This window comes from Ciconia boyciana, chromosome 13, assembly GCF_034638445.1.
Source record: "Ciconia boyciana chromosome 13, ASM3463844v1, whole genome shotgun sequence".
NCBI classification, from domain to species: domain Eukaryota; kingdom Metazoa; phylum Chordata; class Aves; order Ciconiiformes; family Ciconiidae; genus Ciconia; species Ciconia boyciana.
In genome coordinates, this window is record NC_132946.1 from 8,507,881 (window position 1) to 8,535,414 (window position 27,534).

At 36.4% G+C, this 27,534-nt stretch overlaps 1 protein-coding gene across 4 annotated transcripts in view; it reads right to left on the bottom strand.

Moving 5' to 3' along the window:
• The window catches only part of LMTK2 (lemur tyrosine kinase 2), a 44,635-nt gene that overhangs the window by 6,464 nt on the left and 10,637 nt on the right, over positions 1-27,534 (bottom strand). For all 4 annotated transcript variants that reach the window (XR_012044932.1, XR_012044931.1, XM_072878037.1 and 1 more), the window contains exons 2-11: positions 23,002-23,126; positions 22,038-22,182; positions 20,174-20,247; positions 19,529-19,647; positions 18,031-18,118; positions 9,958-10,091; positions 6,720-6,804; positions 5,982-6,103; positions 4,361-4,510; positions 1,181-4,100 (exon numbers count right to left, since the gene is read on the bottom strand). Coding sequence is in view for 2 of the 4 variants with exons in the window: in XM_072878037.1 (XP_072734138.1) it covers positions 1,181-4,100; positions 4,361-4,510; positions 5,982-6,103; positions 6,720-6,804; positions 9,958-10,091; positions 18,031-18,118; positions 19,529-19,647; positions 20,174-20,247; positions 22,038-22,182; positions 23,002-23,126 (3,962 nt within the window). In the remaining 2 variants the exon portion in view is untranslated. The remainder of the gene's footprint in view (positions 1-1,180; positions 4,101-4,360; positions 4,511-5,981; positions 6,104-6,719; positions 6,805-9,957; positions 10,092-18,030; positions 18,119-19,528; positions 19,648-20,173; positions 20,248-22,037; positions 22,183-23,001; positions 23,127-27,534) is intronic.

Consider the following 27,534-nt stretch of genomic DNA (forward strand, 5'->3'; position numbering starts at 1 on the left):
CTATTTAATAAAGCCTTATCCCTTCTCCCAACATTTTTTTAAAAATTACTTTTTACCCTTTAATCATGTTTCAGGATAAAGAGACAGACTTTGTATGACCAGTATTTGAAGTAGCCAACATTTTATCAGTTACTGTAATAATAAGTAAAGAGTTCAACAAAGAGCAGTTTAAACACAGCTAATTCTTTTCCTTCCCCTCTGACAAAAGGATTACTCTTCTACAGACTGCCTGAACACAAACATATCACCTGTGTTTTCTATTCCAAAACACAATTACCTCTAATATTTATGTACGTCATCACAAGCAACATTTCTAAAGCTTGACAATGTGACTGTTCTTTTAAACTCACTGTACTAGTTTAGTTGCTATAATGTTAAAATACAATCCCTTCCGTATCAAGTTACAGAAGTTAACAATTGATAAAGCAGATAGGGAAACAAAGGTAACCTTGAATTTTATAAGCAGATCAGTATTTCACTGAACTTGAATCACACTGAATTAACAAAGAGTAGCATTACCATCTAAATACTGTCCTCATTTTTGATTATGGTTTAAGGTAAATTTATCTTAACGCTAGCTAATGCAATATTCAGAGTTAGGTTGTGGTTTGGTTTTGGGGGGTTTTTTGGTGGGCTGGTTTTTTTTTTTTTCTTTTCCTTTATAAAGGCATGTGAAGTTAAACTCAAAATCCTCAAACTCATTAAACAGATAAACTGCTTCTATAAAGTTACAACAACATTCTGGTAAAATAAATTAATCAAATCCGGTCCATAATGATGCTGTCTCACATATTCAAATTAAATAGAGCTTGTAAAGGCATCATAAAGGCATCACTAAAAACCACATTTCATTCAGTGCATGCAGTCCAAAAGCAATGGCGATTCAGGACTTGGCAACCAACCCTGCCCAAAGCAAAACCCTCCTTCACTTCACATTAGTGCTGCTATTCTACCAGCAGCACACAACTGCACTTAGCCAAGGAAAAAAGTTTCTGTTTTCTTTATGTATAAAGAAAAAATGACCCACATCACAAACAAGATCTAACCCTGCCAAGACAAGAAAAGCGATCTTGTAACAACGTGTCCACAAATATTAAGCTATTCTACCACATCTTGTTTAAAAAAACCCAAGCCAACAAAAACTTTACTTAGTAATTGAAAAAAAAGGAAAAAAGGATACCTGATCAAACAAATAGACGGTCACATCATCAAAGAATGTAACAGCCTTTTTCTCATTTTTCCAATGCTCATGTTGCCTTTCATTAAGAGGTTTTGGAAGTTTCAACAAGCTTCTCAGATGTTTTCCATCATCCTTGTCAGTAAGTATCTCAGGTACTTGATGAACAGTTTCATCTTCACTGTCAGAACTCAGACTATGCATATGAAAAGTCCTCATGTCATCCTCAGAATCACTGTTTTCATCTTCCTCGTCTGCATCATCACCATCTTCTAAATCAAGCATTCCAGAAACATCGAGTTTGCCGAGGTATTTTCCTTCAATATCTGGCTCTTTTAGTTTTTGCCCTTCAATGTGATAGAAGGACTTCTCACTGTTACTCAAATCTAAAGGACTGTGTATGTTATGCACAGACTTTAAGTCTCTGTGTGAAAGAAGTTCTGAAGTATTAGTGCCAACACAAGAGACGGTTTTATGGGAAGTCTCAGACAGCTTTATTTCATCCCTCAGGTTACTTCCTATTGATATTTCCAGGGAATTCAGAGTTGCCTCAGCCCACTCATCAGGACACCCCTGCATCCTTACAACCATCTCTTGCATCTCCAAGTTGTGATTTAGTTCTAGTTTTACATTTTGATTATTGGTATCCTGGTAATTCCTTACATCACACTTTTGCTGTCTCTCTCCAAAACTGTAATCCTCTTCGGTATTATTCTCTCCTCTATTTGAAGAAACACCACATGTAGTCTCTCTTGACAGATTTACAGTCTCTTCTAGTTTTTTATCTGGCTCAGAATCATTATCGGAGAAATAGGCAGAGTCTCTATATGAGTTTTGATTTCCACCCAGAAAAACCTTTGGGGTTATTTCAAAATTGCTGTTCACTGCATCTAAACAAGCTGCTGCTTCTGAAACAATTATGACTGGATTAGAAGGTAAAGCACTGACATTGCTCTCGCTGACAACACAGAGAGCAGTATCTACACTAGAAGTATCCTCAACAGTGATATGGGAAGTCCATTCTGGAGATTCCAGGTTCTCTGTTTCATAGCCACTGTCAGCAGGTTTATCAGGTGGCAGAAGTTTCTGCGGACTTTGAGCCTGTAAAGATTCTAAAGCCTCATTTACATCTAAAGAATCCAAAGAATCGGGTGTCTCTAAGGCTTGTTCTACAGTTTGTATAGGAGAGGGGCTGTCTTCCAAAAGACTATCCTGACTTGTACAATCTGAAGCAGCAGCAGAAATTATAGTCACCTCTTCTGCAACATCCTTACAGTTCTCAAAATGATTTGATGTTTCTTGTTTTTCCTCCAATAAACATTCATCTTTTTTTAATATGGGAGACTTATCTTGCAAGTTTCTTTTCGTATCTTCCTGATCACTGCATTTTTCTCTACTAAAAGCTACTTCATCAGAATTGAGAAGCATTCCCTGTTTTATTTGTGCATCACACTCATCTGTTTCAACAGCAGCACCATAATATGGATTATTTCCAACATTATTATTTTTGGCATTATTGGATAGCTCTTCTTGACAGAGAATATCAATGTTACAGGACATGACTTCGTTGACATCTGCATTTAGAAGTCTTCCCTCATCCTTCAAATAAGTAAGATTTGCAGGTTTATCACATGACTTATGTGCTGCAGATGGGCTAGAGGGTGCCTGCATCTCTACAGTAGTCTGAGACTGAGAATTCAGATCTTTATTCATTGTCACAGGGTTAAAATTTTCATCTTTCACTGTTTTAAGACTTTCATGTATTAAAGAAAAGACCTGTGCATTTTCAGCCAACACAGGATCAGGCTCTACAGACTTTCTATTTGAGGTTTCTAATATGCTTTTTAGAACATCTTCTGTTTCTTGCCCAAAATCACTGCTGGTTTTGTTAGACAATAACCCTGTTAGTAAGTTTTTCTCTTGAAGAAATAAGAAGTTATCAGAAAGTTCTTCTAAAGTTACAAAGTCAGACTGGTTAGAGATATTTTCACATAAGGAAACTGTTTCATTTTCAGAAGCATGACTAGAATGCTCCTTCTCAGAGAGGCCTACTGCCTTTCTAACATCTGTGTTGGAGTTTAAAACAGCTGGTTTAAAGTCTTTAGGAATATCATTTGTTTCAGCAAAACTAGGTATTTTTCTGTTTGTCAGTTCTTCTGATCTGTCAGTGTCATTAAAGATATTCTGGAAAGGACTTTCTGGACTACTAGTAGTAGGCAAAAATTCCTCTTTAGGATCTGTATTGTAGTGGAAGAAGTCCCCATCAGTGCTAGATTCTTCAACATCAAGATCCCTGAGAACTGTGAAATGAGAACTTTTTTCTTGTACAGCTTCTGGATGATCAACTTCTGTAGTTAGTACAACTGATTGGTTATCAAAATTCATGCTGCAGCCACTTCCTTTTTCCTCTAACTGGATATAGTAGTCATTTCCAACAGAAAGTTTGTGTGCATCAAACACAGGTAACACCCCAGGGACAGCAAGTGATGCTTCTTGACCACTTCCATCCTGTGCTCCCAACCCTTGCTCTGAAAGTGACCTCTCAAAAACCTCCACTGGAAAGAAAATACTTGTGTATGTCATTGCTTCATCAGGATTCACACGACCACATTCATCAAAATGATCATGTTTAGCTGCCTCCCAGATATATTCAAAGCTGAGACCCTGGCTTGTTTCAGTTACAGTAAGAACTTCCTCCATCTCATGACCAAGTCTATCTCCTGTGAAGTGATCTAAGATTGGAAATGCAGAATTATTTATTTCTCTATTTGAGGTGTTTGGTTTAAGAGCATTCCACTGCTGTTCAAAATCAATCTCTGAGTCCCTTTGGCTTTGCATGCGAAGGTAAGTTAAAAGTCTGTGCACTTCTTCTGCTGTTGGTCTCTTTTCTGGAGGTAGCCAACAGAACTGCAGGACTTCGTACCTATACAAATAAGAAACATGTTTCAATAGGTTTCACACTGGAAAGGAATTTATAAGATTCAGGTGTGTAACAAGCTAAGGAGTAACAATTAATATCATTGGCAGGAATTTCCACCTATAGCAACTCCTTTTACTTTTATGTATGGTTTCTTTGCCAGGAGCATGATTCCATGTAGCAATTTCAAATATATTAAGAGAACTGAGTAATTTAAGAAACTTCTTCAGCAGCTTTAAGAATAAATAAAAACATTTAAATTTTACCATCTGTCAGAGTATGGCTGCTCCAGATGTGGCTTGAAGAGTTTAACCTGCTTCTCCTTTATGACATGAGTTAGGACTTCCCTGTCAGAAAAGTCTGAGTAAGGCTGAGCAGCATTCTCAAACAACTCCCATAACGTGACACCCAGGGACCTGAAAAAGAGCAGCAAATGACTGTGCATTCCAAGAACTACTTTAAAGTTGCTTTTCTAAGAAAAGAAGGATTATGCAAAGCATAACCGGCAAGAAGAAACAAGTAGCACTCTCCCATTGGCTCTAATTCAGAACCTGTTAACTCATTTTATTTGACAGAATGCTAGAAGCCTCAAGAACAAAGTTGCTTGAAGGCAATGACAATGAAGGCAACAAAACACAAGAGGCTTCAAATGATTCAACTACGGAAGAAACCCCCACATATTAAAAAAAGTAGAAAATGCCTGTTTAGAGAAGCAAGATGAATAAACCTTATGGTTAGTCCAACAGCAGGAAGAGCTTTCATCAGAAATTGCAGTTATGGGTCAAACTGCTAGAAAACTAATCTTTGTTTCAGTTTTCATAACATTACTTATTTTTAAGCTGCAGTGGTCAGAAGCCACCTCTTTTGCTCAGTGCTGTATACATACTGTATACAACGCTAATCACATTTTCAGTGATTAGAGTTGATGCTGATCTTTGGGCAACCTTTTCTTGCTCAAAATGCAATGTAACTGACTCTGCATGTATTACAGTAGAATTATTTAGATTGGAAGGGATCTCTGGAAGTCATCTAGTCCAAACCCGTTCAAAGCAGCTCTGTATAAAAGGCACTAAAATTCAAGTTGGAAGCCTTAAGACCCTGGCTGCTTGTAGTTTAGATGAACAGTATGATCTGAGGAAGCCTGCTTGAAAGATGCAAGGAAATCAGTATTTAGATAATTTCTATCTATCCCACTTGCTTTCTGGAACCCTACCTTTAAATTAGCAAATAAAACCTAGTTTACTAATTAATATCCTTACATTATAATAGCAGGAAGTTAACTAGAGTGTTTTCAGAAATGTTTACCTAAGCCCCAGTTTCCATTATCCAAATTTCTTAGGACTTGAGAATTGAAGTAGAACTTGGTGATTTCAAAAAAGTTCATCTTCAAGATTTTCACTAGCCTTTGTCTATAAGCTCTCTGGTAGCAGAGACAAACAGTTAATTGCAGCCCTCAAATGCTGCAGCAAGAAATTAAGATGCTACTGTTCTACCAATAGAACTTAATCAGGCTCTAGTGGGATCAACTTCTTATATCATCACAACTATTATATTACTGGAAAAATCATTTACCATTTCCTTCCTTTATAAACATTTGAAGGGATTTGACAAACACAGAGTAATTACTTTTATTATTATAAACACCTATTCTTCTGCTAAATGTTTTTTCTTAATCTAACTGTTCTCAACAGATTTCTGAGCATCTTTTCAAAGCAAGATATAGTTGCAGGTTTGTAGAGATTATCCTACTGTACATGTGATCAAATAAAAAAAGCAGTGCATCATGCCAATATTCAATTTAACTATAAATATTATTTACTCCTTTGTGTAACATTTGAAAATGTTCACAAATCTCTCATTGAAATTATTTTAAAGCCTACTACATACCATATGTTACTGTATTTATTTTGTTCTGCCGATAACAGTCTGTCTTGAAAACTTGTTACTAACTCAGGTGCAGTCCATCGGAGAGGAATAAGTTTCTTCTCATCTGTCTCTATATAATCTTCCTAAATTATTGATAAAAACACAGAAAAAGACTGAACAAGCATTGGATCAACTTCCAGAAGTTGACAGTCCTTTCCTTAATATTGTTTTATGTGATCCCTATGCAAAAAATTAGAATTAAAAAAATTAATCCCATTTTCCCCAAGTAGCAGAGAATAATGCTATAGAGGAAAGGCATTTACTGCATAGTAGAAAAACTGAATGCCAACTGCTTGTTTAAGGCTTGGTATTCAGAAAATGTTTTTAATTAATGTCTTGAATTTTTCACTTTCTTGATATATTTAGATACTTTGAACTTTTTCATTAAGAAATTTGATTGAATTTTTCTTAAAATGTTAAAATGAATTTGTGCATATTTTAGGACTACTGTAAATAGGACCCCAAAAAGTGATAGATTTAAACAGAAGATTCCTTCTATAAGCATAAACTCCACTCACCTCTAGAAAGATCATCTATTCTGTTACATGAGCTTGCCACGGTTATTTGCCAGTTATACTTTGAAAGTCCATTATTCAAATAAAGGACAATCTAGTATCAGTTTATGACTTTAAAGTATGCTTGTTATAACCTTAGGCCCCAACTCCTTTGAAAAAGTGGTACATGACTAGATTAATTTACCTTGTATCTACTGAATCCTATACCATAATCTCCTACTTTGACATTTAAATCGGATGTAAGGAAGCAATTCCGTAAGGCCAAGTCACTGAAAAAGCAAACAAATAAATAATGAGACCAAACCAAGAAGTCTTCAGTGCAAATTAAGACAAGCGGGTTAACAGAAGTGTTGCTTCTTAGAACAATCAGGCCACAGCTTAAAGTATCAAATGAAAAGCCAACAAAATTATAAAAAAAAAAAATCAAGGAGTTATGCACAGTTATAAGTTACAGTAGCAAGTAGCAGGCCATAATAAGAGCAGATCAGTAATACAAAACAACTAGTGCTAAGGATTCAACATCCATGCTATATACACTTCAGTGATTTTATTTGCATGAGCTGTAGTCCAATCCCATAGACATAAACCCTACTAAAGCCTGAAGCAAGCTAGGTGCAAGAAACATGTGCTCCTGGAGCTACCTGATTCTCTTTGGATGAAATTAAACCAGTCCATGCACTCCAAAAGACCAACTCATAATGCAAACCCAGGCACAGTAACTGGCGAGATCAATTTCAAAAGTACAATTTTGATCCAAACTCAATATTAAGACAGTTCTCTTGTTGCTTACATTTTCATTAAGTTTTAGAACCCATACAAGCCAACGATTGATCCCATATCTCCCTGGAATACTGCAGACACCATAGTTCTATATAAACACTCATCACTTTCAGAAAACATAAACACTGGTAGGGTCTTTCCTTACAGTAGACTTACTGGACAAGATTTGTTTTGTGGCCACAAGGATATGATTGCCCTTAGGCCCTCCCACATTTTCAAAAGAGAATCAATTTAGAGCCACAAAATCAAGCAGAATCTGTGTTTTGGAATCCCAATGAAACTAAACATAGTGACAAGGCAATCACATTTAAAGATGTTGTACAAAAAACCCTAGACTATTATGCTGCCCTTTATAAAAAAGTTCAAAACGTAGTCACTTCTCTAGAGTAGTATAGCAGTATACTCTTAAGCATTCAAACTCCACACAGAACTTATATGCAATTATTTCATTTCACTAATAACCCTATGATGTAGATTACTTAGGCTGTTAACATGCTAGAGTGATGTAGGTCCCTCTTTACCTAACATCTGTCATTGCATGTCTTGCATTTTAATTGTCATAAGCAAAATCTATCAACAATTCAGATCAGGTTTAAATACTTAACAATTTACAATATGATACTAAGCAACTAGTAATATCTTACACCTACAGTTAAGTTCCTCCTCTAAATAACAAAACCATACGTTACACATGAACTAGAACTACAGATAGTATTTGAAAAAGACCATGGGAAAGAGTAATGTATTTGGTAAATTTCCACCATAAACCAGACCACAAGTACTTATAGTCAGCAGTGCTGCTGTAATAATACCAAAAAGCTGTTTTAGAAAACCCATCATGCAAACTCAGAAATTTATGCAAGTTTAATGAAGCTGCATGCTTACTACGGAACAGTAGCTGTGACAGTAAAGAGCTCCGCAGACTAATTGCTCAAATATTTTGATTCTCAGTTTCACAGAAGGGTACCAGGCAATTAGGTGCACTGGAAGAACTCTACCATTGCTTCTGTGTGGATTAAAAAAAAAGTCTGACGTACAAATGGTCTGAAAGCCACAGTTTCCCTACTTCAAAGAAAGAAGAAAATGTTTTCCTTTCCAGGGTCATTGAACTACACAGGTGAGAAACATTTGTAACCCTCAAGTACACCCCAAAGCTTTCCAACTTGTTTTATGCTATTTAAATAAATATCCTGGAAGAGAAAAATAAAATTTTGGCTGCTTGAATTTACCACTAACAACAAAATCACTGATGCTGGAGCTTTACCACTTACTCTGACAGCATCAGGATAGTGTTGCTAGAAGTAAACATTTACAATGAGAATCTTGCAGATCCACAGAATAATTATTTATCAAGTTTAACTGTATTTCACTGAAAACATGCTGTAAAATATAGTACCTACAAAGCCATGCTGCTGCAATACAAGAAACAGTGATCACCAGTTTGACATGTGCAATTGTTACTACTACCTTCAAGTAATTTGAAATTGTTAAACAGGCTAAAAAGAATAGCTCTGCCTATCAGCCACCAGCTGAGTCCAGGCTCTGGGGTTTTCTCAGGGTTTTGCTGTTGTTTTACACCTGCACCTTTTAAGACTTCAGTTTAATAGTTCAGCTTCTCCCTGAACACAAGGTCTCTGCTTTCTCTAAGTAGCAAGATTTGCATTTATAAACTCTAGCACAAGTTCCTAACTTGCTGAAAGGGATGATGCAAGTTGCTGTTTCTACAGCAAAGAACAAACTGACCCAACATAAAACCAAAATAAACTATCTTGTGATACCCAAGGTTTCATCGGGTAAGCCATGTTCGGGGAGCAAGTACTCTTTAATATTTTAGTCATTACAAGTCTAAGGTTTGTGTCTTCCTTAACACCTTTTCATTTTTTCATTTAAAAAATTAATGTTGGCATATTTCTGAGCAATTCGTTTCATGAATACATTTGTCCAGGCCTTTTACTACTACTGCCATTCTTTCAGTATCAACTGCATTAACTTTAATTAAAATAAAGAAATCTAGCATTTTTCCCCCGAATAAAACCAAATTGTTCTCCCATTATGATTTCTTCTAAACCTCACTACCTCCATTACTGAAGATTAACAAGTTACATGAACAATAATTCAGTGAGAGAACACCTGCTTCAGTCAGATTTTTCATCTAAAGTCAGCTTCTCCCTTACTGCATTAGAAAAGCAGCATTTTTACTTTTTTCCATTTTTAGTAACAAAGGTAACAGATTACCAAACAGAAATTCTAAATCATCATAATCTATAAAAAATACAGAGCAGGTAAGATTCATTCTAACAAAACTCAAACATCCCTCCCCTTCCAGTAAACAAAACAAATTTAACCTGGCCAAGACAATCTAACAGCTACATCTTCTGGACTGGCTTCGCAGTAGGTTGTGTTCTGTGAGCTGCAAACCTAGAAAGTAGGTGATCAGCTTTCAGCCAGGTGGGAGCTGTAACACCACACCACTGCAGTTAAATTATCATCTTCATAAGCATCACACCTTCATGACTTAGGATATGCAAGTTAGATGAAAGTTTGTTAAAACACAATCTTCATTACACACATATTTTAATGAAAATATCTACATGAATTTTAGAGTGCATCTTAACTAAAAGCAATTTATCTGGAAAGCATACCTATGCACAAAATTATGTTTATGCATTACAGCAAGTCCAGCAGCAATCTCGCATGCCATTCTCTGTAGCAGCATTATTTGTGAATCTCCTTTAACGTGTTCCTGCTCATTGCAGATATAAGTTTTTAGGTCACCCTGTAAAAGAAGTTGAAAACACTTATCAGCCTTGTACGTTGGTTGAATCTGAAAAATATTTAATGAAGAACCAACTAACCACATTACTTATTAACCAGATTTGTGCTTAATAAAAAATCTCAAGTTTCCAGTCTCCATAAGGATTCTTATAGAAATCATCTAAGGCATATGGTATTGTCCTTTTAAGGGTTTTTAATCAAATAATTTAATAATTAATATTCTAGATCAGACTGCCATATAAAATGTCATATAACAATACTTTCCATTAAAAAACAGAGTTTGATGAACTTCTGTTTCCAAATGAGATGAGTTTAAGTGCTCCAAATCAGCAAAGCTGTCTGGAATTTGCAGGGGGATGGAAGGGAGAGACCAGAGAAGAGGGTTTCAGACATTGCCAGCTCACCAGAGCTTTAGATATAAAAAGCATTGTAATACATCCCACTCCAATCAAATAATTTAGAGGATGGCAGCAGTTTTACTGAACCTAGGCAGTGCTGAGCAACAGCCACATAATTAATGAGCCCATAGAAGCACTCCATAAATTACAAAAAAAAAGAACAGCCTTGAAATAGAGGGAAAATAACTGAAAGTTGTCAAACATTCAGGAAAAGCAAGACTACAGTAAGTGAATCCAAGCAAGGGAAGAGAACAAGTTTCTCATGCCATTATTGTTCCTACTTTCACAGTTGGACTTTAACTCTAGCACTCCTATATTTTTTGTTATTTAAAATATAGACTTTCTGTAAGTCTAGCAAATTATTTCAGAGGGTATTTTTGTATTGAGATTGCACAACATATTACATCGCAACTTGTTACACTAGCGTAACATTCTGGGCTCTAACTGTCCAGGGTCCATTATCTGCCTAAATCTTGGGCCAGGAAGGAGACTGAAGGGAAGTCTTGAGATTGACCAAACAAGAAGGCAGTCTTTGCACTGGCTAAAAAGCGCTCTGATGTTCAGAAAAGACTGAAGATCACTAAACTTCCTGTTCCTCTGGTGCTCATGTACATTATGGAGCTATAACTGAAGCATCTCAATTCCTCCTTAACATTGTTAATTGAGGATAACAATTTACAATTCTATTAGTTCAAGCAGTAGATGTCTCTGTAATGCATTAATATCTAACAGTGCAGTGATAGCTGAGGTGACTGGCTGGACAGTCACGAACCTGGGTTATATTTAATAAAATAAGAAACAATGGGACTTAAAAGCAGACACTACTCCTATGTAGAACAACTTCATTTTAATTTTTTAAAACACGCATAAGTAATACACACAAGCAACTACTCTATCTTCAACTGCTTTATAAGTACTACTTATGCTGCAAGTAGCTACATGGCCTTGTGAGAAAGCATGCATAACTTCTAATACTGTTTAATGTTGTAGAAGTCTTTATTACATTCTCTTTATCCTGTTTTTAGCTACTAATTAGGTAATATTTAAGTATTTGCATCCTACATAATTAGATTTTTTAAAATGTTTCCTGAAAGATTCTTCTGACTTACAATTACAGCTTTAATATCATACTGGCTTATGCATATATGTATAAACATTATATCTAAAACACACACACTCCCTTCTACCTTGCCAGAGCAGATTTACTACAGCAGAGTTCCAAAGAACTACAAAACGAGCAGTGTCCATAACACACATAGATTCCCAGTTGCGTAGCCTAACGAATATAAGCAAGTACAAAATATGGAGCTTAACTGACTCTAGGTGGCAGCAAGCGCCTGAAGAAAGTTAAACTCTCCAAAATTATTGTCATTCATTAAACTAGCAACTGGTTACTTAGGGTTTGTCCCAGGTGGATTAAGTTCCTAGGATGCCTGAAACGCACCAAGGAATTACTTCTTAATTTTTAAATGCATTAGTAACAGTAGTGCTGTGTGTCATCCCTCGTTTACTAAATAATTCATGTAGGCACATATTTTTGTAGGAAATACAACTTGTATTAAATCCAGCACCTTGAAACACACTGGTTCTATTTTCCCATTCTGTTCTAATTAAGGCTACAAACAAGGTTAAAAACATAAAACAGGTTTTTTTGGTATTGCTTTAAAAGGACATTGCTTATTCCAAACTGGGGGGAACCAGTGGATACAGTCAAGTGCTGGACTGCCATCCAGAGGGACCTGGACAGGCTGGAAGAAGGGTCCAAGAACCACCTTATGAAATTCCAGAAGGACAAATGCAAAGTCTTGCATCTGAGAAGGAAACCCATTGCAACAATACAGACTGAGGACTGACCAGCTGGGCAGCAGCTCTGCAGGAAGGGACCTGGGGATCTTGGTAGACAGCAAGCTGAACATCAACCACCTGCGTGCCCTGGCAGTAAAGACTGCAAGCAGCCTTCTGGGCTGCATAAACAGGACCACAGCCAGTAGACCAACGGAAGGGATTATCCCCTTCTACTCAGCACTTGTTAGACCACATTTAGATCCTGTGTCCAGTATTGGCTGCCCCAAAACAAGACAGACCACAAACTGGAAGAAGTTCAGTAGAGGGCCACCAAGACAGTCAGGGGGTCAGAGCATTTCACCATGAGGAGAGGCTGAGGGAACTGGGCTCATTCAGCCTGGAGACAGGAAGACTTTGGGAGCACCTGATAGCAGCTGTGCAGTACGTATGAAGTTACTAAAGACTGAACCAGGCTCTTCACTGTGGAGCTGGAAGGGAGGATGAGGAACAACAGGCATGAGTTTTCCACATGGGGACACTGGAGCAGAAGTGCAGGTTGCCCAGAGAGACTGCACAGTTCCATCCTTGGAAGTTTTCAGGATCCAACTAGACAAAGCCCTGAGAAATATGGTCTGACCTCAGGTTGGACACTGCTTTGAGGAGGAGGTTGGAGTGGAGACCTTCTGAGCTCCTTGCTAGCCTGAATTATCCTATGATGCTTCCCTGCCTACAAGCAGAGAATAGCAATAAATCAATACTATTCCCATACTATTTTATGATCCACAAAGTGGCCCTTTATCAGACAGACTTTTCCACACAGTAAATATCAAAGGTTATATGTATCTGAATAAATATAGCTCTGCAAAATTCACTGCTCGGACACCTAAATATAAAAAGCTCAGTGATCATCCTTGAGGAAGGCTCCACTTTCTTTCCAACCTCCTCTGCTGCTCTGCCTCTCCCCTCCGCTCCTGGGACTCAATGAAGAACCAGGTTTCGTCTTTCCTCCCATCCTTCTAAGTTCTAGTCACAATCAGTTCAGCTGTCTTTGTAAGTCTTAATATGCATTTTCCCCTGTAATAGCCAGAAGCCGGGGGCATATTTACATGCAGTACTCTTCAGTAGTTTTCCTATTTGTGCAAATTCCACATTTGGTTCATATGAACACCCAAACAAATAGCTGACATGACTTTAAACCAGTAGGTACTGATGATAGGGTTTTAAAAGTGTAAAGAGGTTACCAAATTATGTCTACTGAACACTTTCTACCAAGTTGGAAAGCTACCTGCTAAGTCACACAATACCACATAATTGCCCCTTTTGAAGTTCTTAGACAACTAAAAATACTACCCCTGCCTCCCCCCTCCAACGTTGCTTCACAGTGTAAGTACCTGCTGTCACTACCATTAAAATGCCTGAAAGTGGTGTATGGTATAGAGTACCTATACCATCAGAAAGGTGTTTAGGCATAAGTAAGTTTAAGAAATATTAAACAGTTCTGAGACAACAAAGAGTCTTTGAACCCAACAGACATGATTTCTAAGTTGTCATGAATTGTCAAAACCCCTCTTTTTTTTTAAACCACACACCACTGATATCTACTACTTGCCTCATATCGATACTATGATTATTAAAGAGATTTGTTGAACTCTTTAGTTAAGTTTTCGTTGCAAAGATTCTTTTTTGATTTGAAGATAATGTTTTCAAGTGGCAGTAATTGAAAAAAGCCCAAACAAAAGAAGGAACCAACCACTGCAGGCAGGCACCTTCCACTAACAGCAACATCCCTAAAGCAAGCTACAGGGCATTCTGGGCAAATACTGCATCCTGCGGATCTCATCTGCTCAGGGAATTGCAAGACTTGAAGAATTTCTGTAAGAATTTGATAGGCAAATCAGCCTCACAATATACATTCTACTTCCACATTTGAAAAAACTTTCCTTTACTCATAAATTATGTCAATCCATTAGAGGATTTGCTGTGCTGACAAAATGCTGGCCACACATGGCTGAGTAATATATTAAGGTTAATAAGCCAGCTACCACTATTTTTAACCTGGCATTATTCTACAATGTTTAACAGTGAACAGTTAACTATTCATAGAAGACTGTACCAACATACTAAGCAAACTAATATGGGGGGAGGTGGGGGTGGGGTGTGGTGTTTAAGAACTTATTGAGCATTTCTTTTTATATTTACCATTTTTTTAAACAATTTTAAACACAAAGGAAAATTAGGATTTAAAAGCTTTAAATCACTTATGTGCAACTGACCTCTCTTGCTCCTCACCCAGCTCTGCAAAGCAAGGGACATAGAGCAACCTGGATTACATTATAAAATAGGCTAAATGCTAGCAAATACAGTTACTGCATATACAACCAAGCAATCTCAAGTAACAGTAACGTGTAAGTAGTTTATATGGCCAAGAAAACAAGTAAGTTAGCCTGCATGACATTCAGCGTTGCTACCATGACAGTTCACTCTGGTATCTCTGCAGTACAGTTTCCAGTGCCTCTGATCAAGACCTTTCAGTGCCAAGGAGCCTGGGAACTGATAATCCAACAGGGCTGCCTGAGCAGCCAAGACAAGGTCAAGTGGTCCTAAAAAGGCTATGAATCCTAGTAAGAGAGGTTGCGAAGGGGGGACATGCTGTGATAGGCTATGAATTTGAAGGAGTGGGAAGACAACAACCACTGTACCCTCTAGACTGTGTTGGTCAGTAGAATAGCCACATTTTTCATTACTTAACATGCCAAACTTGCAAAATGAAGTCTAAATTGCCGAAAGAGCCTCAAAAGAACTTGTCATCTGAAGACATTTAAACTTCCCATCCAACACAGTTGACATATTTGCCACCCTTTTTCTTAACAATCAAACTCTTAATCACATAAGTACAAGGGATTAGAACAAGTTTATTCTCTGTTGTATATATCTATACAACGCCAGTAACACAAGGTAAAGAGCTTTAGCATAGCATTATACTACTCCTAGCAAGACAGGGACATGTTTCTCATCCTTCCCATTTGAACAATATATAGTCACCACAGACACTAGAACCTTTAGTCAACCACTCCAACTGCATCTGCCCCTATGGTCTTTCTGCTGAAGAATCAGACTCTTGCATGTTTTGGAAGCACCTCCACACCCCCAATTTACCCAGTTTCAGAAAAAAATACAAAAGAAGCTACCAGCTTTCAAGATCACTTACTAAAAGCCTGAAAAATCCAAGTAACTGCCATCCCAACCACAGTGATAAAAAGCAGCTTCTAGAATATCAGCATACTGACGCTCCACTAAAAACCTGCCTACTAAAAAAAAAAGCAGCTATCTAGCCATGCCTTCTATTCCAAATGGTGCCGTCTGGCTTCCTTCACATTTCTCCCTTCTTCATGTCTCTCCTCTCCCCTCACTCCAATACTGCTACCTCCCACACTAGGCCCTGGGACTACAACAAGAATTAGTGACATACAGCAATACCAAGCTAACTTACTGCACTTGTCTCAATCTCTGCATAAAACCATTCAAGTGAACACTGTTTTGTCTGCCTAGCCACTGTATATTTGTGTGCACAGTGAATAAAATACTATGATGTCTAGGAGATCCTCAGCTCTACCAAGTAAGAACCCTTTCAGCATAAAAGTCATGTTTAACTCACTATAATATATAGTTTTCTAGAAACAAGTTTTAGTTCACTTGGAATAGAAATCAGCATAGACATTTATTTTCCATTCCAAAGAAACTACCCAACTACATTTGAATTTATAAAACCACCACTTTGGCTGTCAAGCTTACTGCCCCCAGTTAAAGTGAAAATCTATTTTATCCCCTTAAGTAAAATCCTTTCCAGATTACTCTGTAGGATCATGACAATTTCTGGCATTAATCATCAGGCATCAAACAAGAATATTATTTTTTTCCTGTATACTTAAAGTAGGGCAATTTTTAAAAGTTACTCCATCTTCAAATTCAAAGTTGGATTAAATAGCATAACTATTTAAAAACACAGCAGCAATTAAATCTGATTAAATATTTGGATGTATATCTGTTAAGACTCTATAAAATTCAATTCTCTTTCAAGGGTCCTTTTAAAGAACTTCCAATTTGAGTAGCAGGTTTAAAATCAATAAGAATTTCTACATATTGAAACATGATAAAAAACATCATCTGGTTAACCTTAGGCACCTACTTTTTAATTCTTAGCAAAAACAGAACATTTCACTTTGATCAGTCACTTAAAAAGTTCAGGCGTTTCTTCCATTTAGAAAAGAATTATTTTATCAGCACTTCTGCCTCTAATTTACCACAGCTAATAAATTTGAGCAAAAGAGCAGCAATGGAAGATATGGTTATTTAAGGTCACAGACTAACTGATGGTTCTCAAGCAAACTCAAAAGTTCATGTTAACTCTTATTTAAATTGCTTGAGGCAACCGATGCAACTAGAACCGTATCTGTGCACCTGAGTTTAAAGGAAAATTCTGTAGTACTGAAGCTGATAAAAAAGGATCTTGCTGAATTTTATAAATGTGAACTATCTTACTTCTGAAAGACTTATTTCTTACTAACATACACATGTACTTCTGAGTTCATTTCTGTCTTGACATTTTTCAAGAAACTCTGCTTTAAATTATATCTAGACCATGACCATAAACTTTAAAAGCAGCTACTAAGCCAATGTTTAGATAGCCACCTGGAGTTCTGGGTCAGTTTGGTTTTTAGTAATGTGTTATGCTACAACAAAGCAATTCAAGTCTTTCCAGACCATGGATCCACCACCACATCCAAATTTTAGTCTCTGAAGACTCTGCATATACTGGGGACAGTTCAAAGTTTCTATACATGCATACCACCCCTTTCTCCCAACATTCATGTAAATTCCAAGACATGCCCAGGAATGCAGTGGCTGAGCAAGGTTTTTGTGCAACTATCCCTCCCATCTTCAGTGGCCTTTGTGGCACTAACAGCAGAGCAGAAAGCAGTGAGAACACCCTTCACTGTCCTCTTAGCATTTCTTTTGGTGTTCAGGAAGCATAATAAGGCAGTTGCTTGGGGGTGGCAGGGAGGGAAAGAAAAGAAGGATAAGAGTAGGGAAAAGAACAATACAGTAACAGAAAGAATCAGGAAAATAATAGGATGATACTGAAAATTCTAGCTATTAGAATACACTCATTACCGATTCCAGAAGTGAGCCCACCATTGCATTTTAGCCCAAAGCTGCACAGCATGGGTAAAATTTGGGCACTCGGGGCGGGGAGGGGGGCGGGAAGCAGAAGGGAGGAAATCCTTTTTGTTTCTTCAATTAACATTTTCATAGAAATGGTAATAAAAGCACATTACGGCTGCACAGACAGCAAATAGGATTTAGGCTGTGACTGTGAGCATGGGCATGTGATAGGGGACTGCAATAAAAAGCTTCCTTCTGTGACCTGCTTTCCCCTCCAAGCTCCCTGTTACATGATGTAGGCAGACTGAAAGACACTAGTAATTCCATTACCAAAGACAGAACAGCTATTTTCCTCTTCAGAACATTCCACAAGCACCTAGAATTTACATGATTAATTGAAAAGAATATAAACAAAAAATTACACATGTGGTCTGTCTCTAAACCAAAAAAACCTCTGTCTTCTGAAATTCTGGTTATTCAAAAAACTTCCCAGAAAGAAAAAGAATAATTTCATGAGTGAAGGGCAGTAAACACACTACATACAATTTACACCGATGGAAAACCAACTGCAGCCTTTGGTATAAGTGCACTTACCAAGTCACAGAACTCAAAAACTAGGAGATAAGGAATGGCTTCCACACATTGTCCAATACACTGGAGAACATTTGGATGCTGAAGAATGCTGGAGTGAAAAAATACAGTTAAAGCCAGAAAGATCACAGCATACATTATTTGCAGTATAACGCAACAGAGTGAAATCCCTACCAGAAGTTTCAACACATAACATTGGCAGGGGGGCGGCATGAACAGAAGGTGCAAGTATCCAAAGCCACAGATTCCATTTGCACCTTTATATCTCCTTTGTATTGCTGCAGCATATCATTGAGAGCAGCTGAAACTCAGAGGATCTCAAAACCACAAAAGCCAGCACTGCCACAAGAAAGTCACACCCATCCTCCCACCATCCCTTATACCAAAAATAAGTGCATGCAACTGGTTCATGAACTACACCGAGGAACTGATCTGGCTAAAAGCTAAACCTTTTTTTAGCCAGGTTAGTTCCCAGCCAGATCAGTCACTTTTTCTAAACTGCTTCAAAAACACTTCTGCCAATACAGCAGAAGGCATGAGATTTCTTCTTCTGACAACTGCCAACAATTTAAGCCTAAATGCAAATATAAGTAGGACATTAGAAAACATTAAGAATAGAAAGCTCTGTGTGACCACTCACTTGTAGCATATTCAGGCAAGGTAGACCGCACTATGAGGTATGTCTAGTGAACTACAATATGCCTCTCTTTTCCAGTCATCTACAAAAGCCTTTAACTTGTGGCAGTTAGCTCTTCAGAGAATTCTCACTTCCCAAAACATGGGAAGAGAAATTACACTCCCTTTAATATACCAAATTCCTTTCTAATATACAAAGGCTCAACCCCTAGAAGTGAGTATCCTCCAAGCGTAACACAAGAGGAAGAGAACACCAAACAATGCTGTTTCGTTGGCATTTCCAGTCAGCTCCACGATTTCTCAGTTACAGAGTACTACTGGACTAAAGTTAGTGTAATTCTGGGGGGAGTTTGTATGCACAAGCCTCCTTGCAAGCTAACTGAACAAAATTAGTTTTTGTCACTATGTTGCATTTAATTTTTTTGAAAAAGGGAACTTTAAATAAATTAATGTGTATCTGATAGCAGACAAAGTGTTGCCAGTTCCCCTCCTTCTAACAGAAAAGCTAAGGTCAGGAGTTAAACCTCAGTTCTCAGAGGCAAGTAATTAGGCATAAGGTTAGTTTGCAACATCAGGAGTTTGTTCCAAACAGCTGTAGAAGAAAACCTGATAAACCAAACCACGTGTGTTTTCCAGTCATGAAAAATAACTACCAAACACATTTAAGCAAAGAGCTTATTTTTATTTCTACGTAAGCTCAACTTTGCTTACTTTGGACTGACTGTATTTTCACTTTTTAAAGACAAGCATTTCAGTTATAAGGAAGGGCAAGTAGAGACAATAACACTGAACAAAAGAAATGCCCATAATTCATATGCAGTAGTATGAAGTGTATAAGTTAACCAAGCTGTGAAACATTACTTACTAATATGGTTCTCCATTTCTTAAAAACTGTTCTTGCTCATTGGGACCTGCACTTGCCTTCAACTCCTTCACTATTACCCTTGCTACACTAGTGCCCGTGTAGATCTCTCCAAGCAGAACCTGAAAAAGAGATAACCATTGTGTCTTTAATCAGAGGGAAAAAATTTTGGAGTTTCTCTGAAAAGAAAAACGAGAGCTAAAAACATGCTGTAAGAAAGATTTTTCTGGCTTTTTTGTCAATGCATGCAGAGCTTTGATAATTAAATACCCATACTGAATAAATCTTGACAACTGATCTACACATGAACTTTCAGAAAGCATGTTTTCTAATGAAGACCACTTATTTACTTAAGATTTTTTCCTAGAAAGAATTGGTAATAACAAGAATGTATTAATTTAAATCCATGGAAGTGGAATATCTACCTAGTAAGTAACTCTGGTAAGAAACTACACGTAAATTGAAGAACCACTGATTAGTGCTGTGATTACAGCTAAAAAGTGCATGCAAGGAAACATCTAATTTCAACTTCAGTTTTTCTTATGCTATTACTTTCTTTGAGAGTACCATTTTAAAGGAAATACAGCGGCCAAGTCAGTTAGGAATAAGACTCAAACTGCAGTACAATATTAAAAGATAACTTCTCACCTTTCCAAACCAGCCATTTCCAATTTCCTGGATGTAGTTTAGACTCTGACGTGCAACTTGAGACTTTGATCCATCTGTCACACACAACAAAACAAATGTAACATGTATCAAATCACTCAGATGGCCAAAGTTATCTAACTGTTGAGGAAATAATGCAAGCTCCTACAATATTTATTCCCAGTTACGTGCATACATTCATACCAAGCAACAAAACTAGTTAGACATACATAAAGTATGAAGGTAGTGTTGTGACAATAGCACTCAAGTGAAACTTTTTTCAGCTCCAGCTTCTAAACCATAATAGAATACAAGCCCTACAAAAACAGTGATTCTCCTTACGAAATGTAAACTCTTAATTTTTTAATACATTCAGTAAGAAGGCAAAAAGGCTGAGTTCTAATTCCAGTATAAAAGTGTATCATACCCTGGAGTTAGACAGAGTAAATAACCTACTTACAGAAGTTTCCTATGTAAATAAAAGTAGAAAACCCAAGACAACACTCATTGCTTGTACATCTTAACATTTACAGATATATAGAGAGTTACCGTTTTAAGAGAAAAGGTTCGACTGCTTTACTCTTCAGCCCAACTGCCCTACTTATAGCTACCATCTGGAAGAAGGACATTTTCTGACTAAAAATACTTCATGTAAAGAGCCCAGAGAGGGAAAGGACAGAAATCAAGACCCAGATCTTGGCAGAGGACGGGCAGTAACAATGGCAGACTCTATACTATAGAAGAGATTCAGCAGTGTTTATCCCTCTGCTGCCTAATTGGTTAGGAACACTAACAAACAGACATACACAAAAACTTTCCATCATTACTACTTGTCTGACTGAGAATTCTAGCCCACATTTTTATTTCCATAAACCATGTTTACACCAGTATTATTTCACTGGAACAGCTATAGCTGTATAATACACTGTCAACATGCTCCTAAGCACAGAGAAGGCTGTATCAGTACAACTACGTTTTTACCAGTGTACCTTACTCAAGTACACTGCCTTACTTCTGGCAAAATAACTTCTAGTGACAGAAATTATAGTTTTAACAATTACAGCAAAGTAGAAGAGCTGACAATTTTTTAGATAATTTTCCCTCACTCAAACACTGAGGAGTAACATTTCTTTTGTATTAAAGGCACACTGACAGTTTCTTGAAATGGGTAGGTACACAAAATTTACTAGAAGCTTCCCTGAAGATCTAATGATTAAGCAACGCAAGCAATATATGTAAAAATTATATGTGAAGTAGTATGAGAACAACTACTTTATGATAAGCTATGCTTGTAATATTTAAGATGCTTAAGTTCCTTTTACAAAAATTGTATTTTAAAGAATACATTCCAAAAATACCTTTCACACGGGGAAAAGAAATCTAATGCTCTGTCTTACCAGTATCACGTTTACAGCATGAAAAGTCTACAGTGGCATTTAAAAAAGTGATGCAGCTGAAACAGTAGCACTGCTGTCAAGTAAGAGATTCACTCTTGCTTCCATTTAAGGCTAAGGGCTAAAATCCAATGACAACCTAGCCATGAAGAAAACCACTAAAGAGCAGAAGTCGCTAATATCCTAGAGTACTTCAAACCATTTATGTATATAGAGGCATAATGAAAGTACTCTAGAGAAGTTTATTTAAGCTAATTTAATTCTCTTAGGCTACCTTACATGGCACCCTGCCATAAGTTAACATTTTTAAAGTAATATTTCACATTTTATCCTATACCCTACAAAATACATTTAGTCAGTTTATGTAAGTTTGTAACAATTTCTTACAGTAAAGTCAAGCATAATCAGCTACACTCCATTTTTGACACTTAAATTGTCTACTTTTGGTTTTTCATTAAAAAACAGTAGTTTACCTGTACGAGATGGAAACTGGGAGGGAGTTGGTAAAGCAATATTAGGAACTGAAAGAGTAAACACTTCTGCTGGAGACTGAACAGATGGCGTATCTTCTGCTGGAGGTGTAAAATCTATTTCATCATCAAAGTTATCTTCAAATTCCTGCAAAAAAAAAATCTTAGTAAACAAGCTGATCTTTGTCTTAAAACTAGCACTAATACATTTCTTTTAGTTTGAATGAGCAATGTTAAGGAGGCTTGGCTTTTTCCAAGGACAGTGATAGATTTTTAGTTTTCTATTCCTTATTTTCAATTTATTACTGATTTAAAGAGATTAAAGTATCAAGTATTGCTTTTAACAAAAAGGGAAGGGGGGTTGTGGTTTTGGGGGTTTTGTTTCTTTGTTTAAATGCTATCCCCGGCTTTCAATGAATTACTATGAACTGCGGAGGCCAAATATTCTCCATTTAGAAATGAGAGCAAAACTCAATTTTAGGAACACCGATAACTGATGTTCCAAAAGTAACTGTTCTCTCATGATAACAATTTCTCCTCAAGAGTTTTGCTACAGTGGATATGTATCTTCAGTATTCTTATTTGACAGGAGTGTCTTAAACCCTGTCAGCAGACTAAGAAAAACAAATTAAAAGAATACACAGAAAAACAACAAAAAGGCTCTTTATAGCAAAATTGTCTCAAGGGTATACTTTTACTACTGATCCTGATAGCTAGTAATGACTTTGAAAAGACATTGAAGATCCTTACTGCAGCATGGACCAAGTACTTAAAATAAATGGTTGCAGCAAGATTTCACAGCATGTAGAAATACAGTTGCTGGCTATTTCAGAAGAGAGAACGTATAGTGACACTGAAGTGTCAATAACTACAGCATATTAGCACAAATAATCAAGTAAGTATTCTGGATATCAGAATGCAGCTAAGAATACCACTTGTATATACATTTGTAACTTCAGACGCTTACCTTGAAATCTATCTCAGGGTCTTTACAGCAGGACACACAGTTTGCAAGCAGTATTACCAGTAGTACTAGAGTACATATAGACAGAATCACAAAAGATGAGGAAACTTCAGCTGTAGCTCCTTCTCCTAGAAATAAATATGGATGCAGTATTATATAAATATGTTTATCATTTTAAGAAGTTCCTTCAAAACATATTATCCATCTGCATTTACTTAAGATGGAGTTTGAACATTTAACTCTGTGGATATGATAAAAAATAAGAGGAAACTGAACAGAAAGGACATACTGGTAAAATATATCTATGCTCTACCACCTGCCTGCACTGTTCTGGACTGATTTGATTCAAGCTGAGAGGCCACAGCCAACATGATTAACTGAAGTAGGTGATGATAGTCCCAAGCCTCAGGATTCTTTTTAAGTCAACAAATTTATACAGATATCTAAACATGGATATTAGAAATCTGGTCTTTTTGAAGACATTTTCCATGAGCCAAAATACCTGTCCTAAGAGAAAAGGCAGCTAGGAGAAATCCTCACTTAAACTGTGTACAGATTTAAAATATATTATTATAAGGCAGTACCGTCTCTTTCAATAAATGCATTCATGACAGTCTCCCAAATATACAAGTTGCTTTAAGTGCAATGGATCTAATCAGCTCCACCACAATTTTTATTTCTTGTGATTCATTAGGTGATTTGTCTCAATTTCAAGAATTTTAGACATGATCCCTAACCATTTTGCAAACGCACTTCCAAATAATTTTCCAAAATTTTATATATAAACATTCTACAACACATTTTCTATTATTAAGTCAGGTTATTATTACTCACAGATCAAAAGCTTCAGATAAGATTTTATAAAAATCTTAAGTCTTTGCTAGGGGAATTAAAACTATTTTCATCCCTGTTTTCATCTTAAGTTGAGAAAAAGATATGTAGTTCCTGAGGAGACCACAGCACACATCTTGAGGATTTGTTTTTGTTGTTTCTTTTTAAACAGGTACTGCCACAGGAACTGGAAGAGTAGTTAGACCATATCTGATTAAAATATATGTAGATATTACATCAGTGTTGAATTTAAACAATGTCAGGTGACTTGGACTGACTGGATTTTTTGGGGAACATCCAAGTATCAATAGGAACATCTGGCAACAGAATACAGTATAAACAAAGCCTCAAAAATAAAGAGAATCAGAAGTTGATCGCTAGTTAAGGGACATACAAATTTGTCCACCTACCTCTTATACCTTCAATAAACTACAAAAAGTAATTAAGAGATTTCCAGAAAAAGCTACAGCTTTTCATCATGTTCCACAGAACACTTACAGAATATTTACTTATTTTAATTGCATGTAAAACGTAAATTGACATAATCAAAATACTGTTTTACAAAGTGTTAGCATACTTTCAGAAGATCACATATGTTCTGTACTATAAATTAGGAATATTATCTACACAACAACAAAAGTTAACCAAAAAAGAAAGGTTTTCAAACAAGTGATACTGTTTCTAGTTTCCACAATAGCTCTGGCATTCTAACCTCATTAGAGAACATGAACACTCCATTTCTCTATAATATGTATTGTTCAAACACAGATCAACCACGATGTGAGGCTGCTCACCACCTTTTAGTCAAAATTCCAAAGAGGGGGAAAAAAAAAAAAAACTCTGAAGAGGGCTCTCAATAGAACAATTTATTTTCATTTAAATCAAGTCCTCTACATAACATCCATGTATTTTTCCATTTGTAAGCAACAAGAAAAAAAGGGGAAGGTAACAGCTGATTTATGTTTACTTCCTTCAGATGTTCAGTAGCCTTACTAAGCAGACTGAAAATTACCTAAACCACAAATATAAGCACTTTGTGAAGTCATTAGCTAAATTACTATAACAACCACACACACAAGTAATAGAGCTTTAGATAAAACTTAACAGATTCCTTTGAACTTCTAACTGAAACCAATAATAAAAGGTAGCTATACTACAAAAAAGTAAACATATTTATGTTACCAGGCATTACTAATTACTATTTTAAAGACATTTTTCCAAAACCACCCCACCTAATTTCCAAACAGCCTCCTCACCTTCACCACCAACTTCACTGAAATGAGAAGTCAACTCACCGCAGACCATCTACTGAACAGATGCAGATTTTCCCCAACTAATAAACACCCGTGAACACATCACCACAACTACAATACCTCCTCCTCCCAGTAGAAGATCAAGACTCCTGAACCCCCTAGAATGCTTCCCCCAGTTTACTGGATGCATTTGGGAAAGTTAGCCAAGCAAAAGTAAATCCCTACATTATGAACTCAGACACCAAGAGCATGTTTTATTATTCACAGAATGCATTACTAGCATGCCTTAAAACACTGCTATTCAAAGACTAACTTCAGATCAGATTCTTAAGAGGGAGGTATAAAACACCTCAGCTGTCAAGTGTATAAAACACTAAAAAAAGCTATCAAACTTCTATTTTGGGTTTATGGTACACTATAATGTCTCCTTTTTCATGCCCACATGGCTAACATGAATTTTACAGTGTCTTCCTGTTCCCCATAGGAGATGAGCATTATCACTTCTCATTAGCATCCTCCCCTGCTCTAAATACCTTATCTTCAAGACAATCATTTTGACCAGCCTCTACTGAAACTTGGAGCAATTCTTCAAAATTTGTTTTACCGCTTTCAATCTTACTGCTTCCTTTGAAGACCTGACAAGGGGCTTGTGCACCCAAAAGCACATCTGTTGTAATTAAATTAGCTGGTCTAGTACAAGATGTTATCTCTACCTACAAACTTCTCACCTGAGCCCTTGAACTATCACGACTACAGCAGCATGACCACGACATATTTACATAAACATTACCATGCTCACTCCAACTTAGGATCCCACTTTTGACTCCCCAAAAGTTACAAGTTATCACAGCAAATCCAACTAGGAGGATTCAAGGTCCTGGTGGTCTTATGCCAGTCTTCTGGTTTATTTAACTCAAAATGAGAAATAATGAGCACTAACAATCATAAGCTGCATTTATTGTACACATTAGATACACTGCACATGTATTCCACTATTTTATATGAAAAAGACAACATATTTTGGTTGGAATTCCTTCTGTAAAGAAAACCGCATATTTATCAAGCCTAAAATCTAAGTGTTTTATGCAAGTTACACTCTTCACCATAATGTAACCATCTCCTTTAAGTGTCCTGGAATGAACACAGAAAAAAGAAAAATATTGCTGCTGTCCATTATGTTACTCCCTAACCTTACAGACTGTTTATAATTCCCAAGAAATGAAAGCATGTGAACTAACAGCAATTAATTGGAGAAAGTAATGAAGTTTAAAAAAAAAAAAGGAAAGCAAAGATCACCTTTGAAAAGGCAGCTAACCACTAACAGTTCATTATGAAGACAGAAGTCATCTAAACTTCCAAAAGCACAAGGCAAATTCCACATATAAGTTAAAAAGATGCTTTAATACAAGAAAAATGCCAATTATCATGGGCAAGTTTCTGCAACACTTACAGAATAGCATTTCAGATGACTCATACAAGTAAGAGCTACTTACTAAGAACTACAGAATCCATCTCTATTTGAATAAACTTTGAAGTCTCTCACATAGTCATTAATAAGTGATATTTTTTAATTTGCACTTCTTTTTAAAAAACTGAATGTAAAATTAAGTATAAAATTATGGCAACCTATAATTGGGCTAAAATTTATTATAAGTGAAGTTACTTTAATACCTTGCATAAATACATATTCAGTGATGGAAGTCACTGATTAAATATTGGAACTGGTGTTTGACAAAGTGCTGAAAAATCTGCTGCAGTATAACTTCTTTTGCATTTTTCAACTATTTCCATCCAATTATTAATTCAATGGAGCTTAGTAAAAAGTCTCGGAACTGAAAAGGTAGGAGATGTTTAATACCTCCTTCATCCTTTGACAATTTACAAACAAAAGGAATGACAGCTATTTATTATAAGATCCTGACTGAAAAAGCAACCAGAAAGAAATCAGTTCAATTAAACGCAGAGAACCAGTTTATATAGTTATTACAAGAAAGTTTTATTTAATAAAAAAACCTGTTAAAATATATTGTAAATTTAATTACTTGTAAATTAAACCTAGATTAAAAAGTCCAATAAATATCACTCACAATTTCACAATGAATGCAGAAGTTCAGAATCTTAACATAATAGATTCTAAAATATTTAATGTAACCCTATGCAGTAACAACCTACTACATCTTAATATCTATCCAGAAGTCAGAATCTGTTCTTTAGGAAAGGAACTGCAAAGCAGGTCCAAAAATACTATATATAAAATGCCAACAATATAAGGCTTCTTGTCAGTTAATACAAACAGTCTAGACTACTTTGGTCTGGTGTATCCAAACTACTTAAGCAGGAGGAAGAGGCCTGGATTGTATCACTATTATATTAAAATAAGCAGGAGATGAAGTGCGTCTGTGTTACTATATGTGTTACTGCAAGGTTAACACAACATAATGCTTTACAAAGA